Source organism: Barbus barbus (genome assembly GCF_936440315.1).
Source record: "Barbus barbus genome assembly, chromosome: 32".
In the NCBI taxonomy this organism is placed as follows: Eukaryota; Metazoa; Chordata; class Actinopteri; order Cypriniformes; family Cyprinidae; genus Barbus; species Barbus barbus.
In genome coordinates, this window is record NC_136760.1 from 22,108,921 (window position 1) to 22,116,109 (window position 7,189).

The following is a 7,189-nucleotide window of genomic DNA, read 5'->3' on the forward strand; positions in this document are numbered from 1 at the left end:
CCCGGACCAACATGGCGGACGCGTCGCGAGTGGAGGTGACGTATTTCCGCTCTTGAGTGGAGCTCCACTCGCCCTATGTCTGCAGCTAGACCCTATTGAAAAATTGTAGGTGACTTCTTCTTCATGTAATTTTATTGGCGGTTGACAAACAACTTAATGGTGTATTTCCGCCACCTACTGGTATGGAGTAGAGACCTGCGCGGGACTGTTTTCTTCATCCCGCTCCCGCCCGCCGAATTTCTGACCATTACCGCCCGCTCCCGCAACGTGTGTGTTACACTCCCACCCGCTCCCGCAATATGTATGTCCACTCCCGCCCGCACCCGCAAAACTCTGAGAATTTATTCCCGCACGATAATAGAGATGCATTGATTTTGTGTCTTCTCCCGTCCCGCAGGAAAAAAAAAACGTATTGTATTGCTATTATTAAAGAGATTCATGTTTGTTTCTTTCCCTGACCTGCATGTATTCTGACGCACTGGTAGGGAAGATGAATATAGCCTGGGCTATCGGGGACATCTAAAACGCTTAGGCTACCGCGCGTTTCTTTAGACTTCAAGTACTTTGATTTTGTTGACAATGACATCATGTCGCTAGTCTACCTCCCGATCCCGCAGTTTTTTTTTTTAGCCGCCCATTCGCGCCCGCAGCAAAGTTCAAACCGCCCGCTCCCGCGAGATTTGCGTTGGGTCCCGCGGGACCCGGCGGGTCCCAATCCCAATGCAGCCCTCTAGTATGGAGTGTGAATCAAAATGAGTTTCTCCCTCCCCATTTTTATTTAAATGTATATTTATATTCTATCCTACAATTTAGTTTTTTTAAGGAACTGCAAAACTAGACTAAAACATTCATTATTCGAATTATTTTGTAAAATATATCTTATTATAAATTGTATTTTCCTATTACCTAATTCTTGTATTAAAATTCTCCTCTCATTGTCATATTTCTGGCAATACTGTATGACATGTTCTACTGTCTCTTCCTGTCGTGTGACTTCTTGACCTGAGGGCGGGCCTTATATACAAATGTTGGTTCCAATCGCATTGTGAGAACAAACAATAGGACCTAATGATCATGTTAATGTGGTTGAGCCAGAAAAAAAAAAAAAAAAAAAAAAATTTGAGGTTTTTTGGGGATAACCAAAATTGGTGTAATTCTGCAACAGTGGGTCTTACAGGGTTAAGTCTTTCAAACATCAATAGCCTCAGAACGGCATTGCATACTTTTCATATCGATATCACATACTTCATTTTAGCGAACTAATATTTCTTTATTTTAAGGTAATACAGGTATATACTGATTTGATGAAATCTTCAGCAATCACGCGAGTAATTTTACGGCAGTGTTACGTCCTTCCGCTTTACGGCAGTTCGGGCAGCATGTGGAGGTCAGAGATACAGAATCTCTCTGTCAGAGACTGAAAACTCTCTAATTATCAAACATCAATATTTGACAACTCAGCACAGTGACATCTATGTGGGATTTTCAGCCGACGATAAACAACGTCGATAAAGAAAATCGTTTGGTGTCGCTAACGTCCATTAGGTAAGGAAGAAGTCTGGTCATCGAGACGGTTTTCTTTGTATCATCTCTCAAGACATGGATAATAACACACCGGCATCAGGAGGATTTAAAGGTGGACTCGGGAGCCTTTTCGGTGGAGGAACCCCTGAGTATTCAAATACTGAGCTCGCAGGAGTCCCATGTAAGTGCTATGTGGCTCATTTTTGCTTCCTGTCAAATTACTATCTGTTTATTTCTAATAATGTAACGTTACAATGAGTGTTATCTATCATTTTCAGTGACTGGTATGAGCCCTCTCTCGCCCTACCTCAATGTTGACCCTCGTTACCTTGTACAGGTGCGTTTCTGTAATACCACAGCTAACGTTACATTTCAGGCCCATTTAAAGTTTTTTTTTCTGTGAAAAAATGAGTCTGTCTTATGAACGGTCAAACTTATGTTAGAGGCTTAATGAACTGAAATAAGGTGTAAGCTGTCACAATATAAACTACTTGTTGGCTAATTATTAGAACATTGTTTTGGCCACCAACCAACTGTAATTAATAAATTGCACATTTTATAATACCTGACATGTATGAAAAATATCCTTGTTTTCCTGAGAATATTATTTGACCTCTTTATTAAAATCTGCATTTATTAGTTGACCCATGCATTAATGAATGCTAGTGTTATTATCTGTAACCCTGGAGCACAAAACCAGTCATAAGGGTAATTTTTTTTTTTAAATTGAGATTTATACATCACATGAAAGCTGAATAAATAAGCTTTCAATTGATGTATGGTTTGTTATGATAGGACAATATTTGGCCGAGATGCAACTATTTGAAAATCTGGAATCTGAGGGTGCTAAAAAATCTAAATATTGCGAAAAAATAACCTTTAAAGTTGTCCAAATTAAGTTCTTAGCAATGGATATTACTAATTAAAAATTTAGTTTAGCTATATTTACAATAGGAAATTTACAAAATATCTTCATGGATGCATATCAAAATATCTTTATCTACAAATATGCCTTTACTACTTATGACTGGTTTTGTGGTCCAGGGTCCATATTGTGTTCTCTTGTTTATACAAGATTACTGTAATACAAAAAACCTTACATTTAAGACATTGTTATGGTGCTTGTCTTGCTTTCTTAGGACACTGATGAGTTTATCTTGCCAACTGGGGCAAATAAAACCCGTGGTCGCTTTGAGCTGGCCTTCTTCACCATTGGGGGATGCTGTATAACAGGTGAGGCCTGTCACTTTGCAAGCTTTTATCAGTCCTTTGTCTTTAATCATTGCCATTTTTAACGGTTGTTTATTTCTTTGAAGGCGCTGCTTTTGGGACACTTAATGGTCTCCGTATGGGCCTGACAGAAACTAGAGACATGCCATGGTCAAAACCCAGAAATGTACAGTAAGTGTCTGTTCCTTTGTAAACTTTGATTAGAAATTATTTCAATTGGTATAGATAATTCATAAAGGATCTTTTTGAATATCAGTCACTAATATTATGTTGATGTGATGCAGCTTATGACAAATTTGCTGCAATGTATTTGTATGCATTTTAGCCAATTTTTACGAAATTTCGGCAATTTAAAATATTCTACTCTTGAATTTTTAATTAAATTAAAAGTTTTTTGTTGTTTTGTTTTTTGTTCAATTAAAATTTAATTTCAGTTTTGGTGTTTCCATAAAAAAATATTTTGGTGTATCGCTACTGTTTATCCATTGTTTATTACCCATAATTCTACTTTAACACTGACCTTTCTCATGTTCAGAATTTTGAACATGGTCACTCGACAAGGCGCATCATGGGCCAACACACTAGGATCTGTGGGTAAGAAATGCATTGTATTCAAACAGCTTGTGCAAAAGAATATCACATCTGTTGTGTAATTAATTGTAGAAACTCGTGCATAATAAAATGTTGGTTTCTCTTTCTCAACAGCTCTTTTGTATAGTGTGTTCGGTGTGGTCATTGAGAAGGTCAGGGGCGCAGAGGATGACCTCAACACAGTGGCAGCCGGAACGTTAACAGGGATGCTTTTTAAATCCACAGGTAAGGAAAAGGGACAATATCATGGCCATCACTGGTTTAATCTAATGAACACAATGTTTATTGTATTCATTACATTTATTTTGTACAGCCGGACTCAAAGGAGCTGCCAGAGGAGGTCTCGTTGGTTTAGCCATGTCAAGCCTGTATGCTCTTTACAACAACTGGGATAACCTGAAGGGGACATCGCCTTCACATTACTGAGGATAACAGAGCTCAAACCATGGATTTATTTTGACTCTGAGCCCATTCTTAATTGTATGACCCCCTTTTGTAGATGCATCCATTTCTTGGACCCACACATGCACAGATTTCTTCAGTTACATTAGGTGTAATATTTAAGTCGAAGAGCCAGACTGCCTCCAGATTACTTAGTGTGGACTAAGTAGCTGTGAATTTGCTGGTACATGTCTTTTTTTGGTGTAAGTTGTAGGAACTCTGTATCCTTTAATCATGAGGTTTTATCTGTTCTCATTGTGGATTGATGCATTTTGTCAGTGCGGACTAAACTGGCTGCTTCCTCTCTGAAACCGTAAAAAATAAAATATAAGTTTCCAGTGTTTGAGACTCTTCATTTGCATTTTAGTGATATTAAAATAATGGAGTTGTGTAATACAAACTGTGCTGTACATGAATGGTACACCATCCTGTATTCATGTAGTTCTAAGGAATATATATATATAAATTAATCGTTTGATAAGGTTTGACCACAACCTTTTTATATATATATATATATATATATATGTGTTTTTTTTTATTATTATTAATCATGTTCAGATTCCAAGACATTTTAAAAAGTTTGCAAAAACAATTTTATATACATTATGGTTTATTTGTAAGTAGGTCAACCTTGATTTCAACAGTCAATGAGTACAAATGAATGATAATTATAATTCAGATTGAATGTCCATGTGCTTGTGTGTTACGATATGCACACATGGTCATATTTTGCACATTTTAAAAAATCCTTTCAGTGATATTTCTCAACCAGAATAACCATTGGTTACTTATCCTATTATTTGAGCAGTATTATACCACTAACCCAAACTCTCCCTGTAGTTTGAATACTTGTGAGCGATAGATGCATAGATTAAATGATAAAATAATTAAAGCTCCCTCTCAAAATAATGATCATATAGATTCAAATGAAGGAAATTATATGGATAAATTCCTTGTAGCGGCCTAAATTTCCATCCTGTGTGGAAATTACCTGCACTGTTCAGGGAAAACCACCGCAGTTAGAATGTTCTTAAGGGAGACTGTCTCCCACAAACAGGTGAAATTTTCTATCACTACTTGACGCTGAACGTCAAAGCACCTTAAGAACTGAAAGTTGGACTGCCCATGAAAGGGCAAATGTATGTGCCAGTCCTTACAGAAAAAAAACAAGGCCAACTGAACTGATGAGTGTAATGTTGAATAGCCAGGACTTGTTTTACAGATGTTTCTTGGCTTGTCGAACACATGGTGGAGATCAGTGTGATTTAGCTGAAAGCAGTTAAAACTTTGCAGTTCATGTTCTACAGCGAAGCCAATCTCACATGCATAGCAGAGAAACAACCCACAAACCGGTGCAAACTACCCTAACTTGGTGGCTGGTGGTTGTGATGCTGTACACCAGCTTCCAGCGTACAGACCACAAATGGATGAGCAGGTTCATGGGCTGGACCTAGACACGGCGCTAAATATTTTGTTATAAAGACTCTTCTTGTGCCTACAAATGTGGACAAGGAATTGTTTGAGGTTGGAACTTAGTGCAAGAAGAAGTCCCTGATGCGTGTGGCCTCTATCCATGGGATGTAGGCTCCGGTGCGAGTGAAGACACTGGGCTTGTTCTCCACCGTGCATCCGATTGGACCGAAGCTCACGATGCCATGTACTTCCCAGCGGTCACGCCCCACCTGGCACAGCAGAGGGCCACCAGAGTCACCCTACAAGAAGAATGGAGCCACACAGAAGGTAAGAATGGAGTTGAAGAAGGGGCACTTTGATGAATTTTCCAATAAAACTGTCTTCTCACCTGGCATGCGGCTGGGGTCCCCTCTGTATCTCTGAAGCCAGCACAAATCATAGAGTCCCTCACACGGTCACCCCAGAACTTCTTCTGCCGACAGGTCTTATAGTCAATGATTGGGAGCCGAGCTTGGTTCAGTGCCTCAGCAAGTGACACATTTTCTTTCCCACCTTAGATTTACAGAGGAAGAATAGATACCAAACCCATATTCTGGATAAGTTGATCACCTCTCTTTGTAAACTCAGTCATATCAATAAAACATTAAAGTACTATTTGCTTTTGCTTCAGGGACGTAAAATAAACCAATAGAAACCGCAGTGGGGTACAGTATTACTCTACACTGTTTACATTTTATCTATGAGCCGATGATTTCATAAATAATCCAGCCATCATATTTCAAGACCCAGCTTTCACAAAATGTTCTAATTTTAATACATGAAGGTCAAAGGCGTATAATGCAGTTTTTACCTCGTGTGTCGCCCCAGCCAGTCACCCAACAGTAGTGCCCTGGTTTAAGGTTGATCTGCTTGCGCGGCAGGCAGGCATAGCGGATGAAGTTACTGGTTTGGATGTCCGTGGCAGCTTTAACCAATGCGATGTCATAGTCCAGCTCACTGTGGGCTGGATAACGAAAGTGCTCATGCCTGTAGATCCTCTTCACTGGGAAAATACGCTCAGCAGACTCTGCTCTTTTCAGCTGATGCTTACCCAAAACAATACGCCAGCTACTAGCATCCTCTGCTTTTCCTCTGGGCAATGAAGAGCACAAAAGAAAGGAACTTAGCATACACTTAGCATAGCACCTAATGACTCCCAGGGGAAAACAACCAGGAACATTGCCCTGCATAAATTCAAGCAAGTTCTGCCTCTACTGGTGATAAACTTATGATTTGCCTTACTTCTGGAAGCAGTGAGCAGCAGAAAGAACCCAGTTCTTATGGATCAGAGTCCCTCCACAGACATGAACATAATGTTTACTGCCTCTAGGACGAACCTATAAAAATAGATTCCAGCTTAACGTGACATCCTCTTTTGTTGCACCTTGAGACATTCTGTTTCATATCAAGTGGAAATTACCTGCAGTGAGACCTGCCACGGCCAGGAGTGGGGTCTCGCTTCGTTGCCCAACACGATACGCTCCACTGTGTTTGGTTTGAAATGAGCCAGACCACAGTCCTTCGGCCAGTCTAAGGACAGAACAAGACTTAAGTCAATGTCAGTTAAAGTACCATGTAGACAAGCAAACACAAGGTACGCAGGATTTATGGAAGGATTAGAAATGAAATGTTTTGTACCAGGAGAGGAAAGAAGGAAAGGAAATCCATATTTGGATCTTTGAGAAAGGCATAGAAATAAGTGTAAATTCAGTTTTTCAACACTTGTAATCCACTTGAAAGATGTCAGTGGTCAGCTTTCATTTAGTTTCTCACCGAGGTGGAGGACTTTGTGCTGTTGAAGGTGACTGGGGTTGAATGCATGGGTGGAGGCTCTGTCCAGCACCAGACCCAGCAGCATTAGCAACAGTGGAAAAAATGGGCTTCTTACTGCCATGATCTACAGTAAACTGTGTGTTGCGCACTGGAGATTACCCATTTATACTATGCCTGG

At 39.8% G+C, this 7,189-nt stretch overlaps 2 protein-coding genes across 2 annotated transcripts; one reads left to right on the forward strand and one right to left on the reverse strand.

The window, feature by feature from the left end:
- The first annotated feature begins 1,036 nt into the window (after positions 1-1,036).
- On the forward strand, positions 1,037-4,137 carry LOC306852549 (mitochondrial import inner membrane translocase subunit Tim23-like). The gene is made up of 7 exons (XM_079389458.1): positions 1,037-1,705; positions 1,803-1,861; positions 2,664-2,757; positions 2,841-2,925; positions 3,290-3,348; positions 3,460-3,570; positions 3,659-4,137. Exons 1-7 carry the CDS (start codon positions 1,600-1,602, stop codon positions 3,769-3,771), a joined length of 627 nt encoding a protein of 208 aa, XP_079245584.1. The 5' UTR covers positions 1,037-1,599; the 3' UTR covers positions 3,772-4,137.
- Positions 4,138-5,318: 1,181 nt separating this feature from the next.
- LOC306852656 (elastase-1-like) lies at positions 5,319-7,132 on the reverse strand (the record flags this gene model as incomplete). The annotated part of the gene is made up of 6 exons (XM_079389659.1): positions 5,319-5,498; positions 5,588-5,751; positions 6,050-6,330; positions 6,481-6,575; positions 6,659-6,768; positions 7,012-7,132. 6 exons carry the CDS (start codon positions 7,130-7,132, stop codon positions 5,319-5,321), a joined length of 951 nt encoding a protein of 316 aa, XP_079245785.1.
- Between the last annotated feature and the right edge of the window lie 57 nt (positions 7,133-7,189).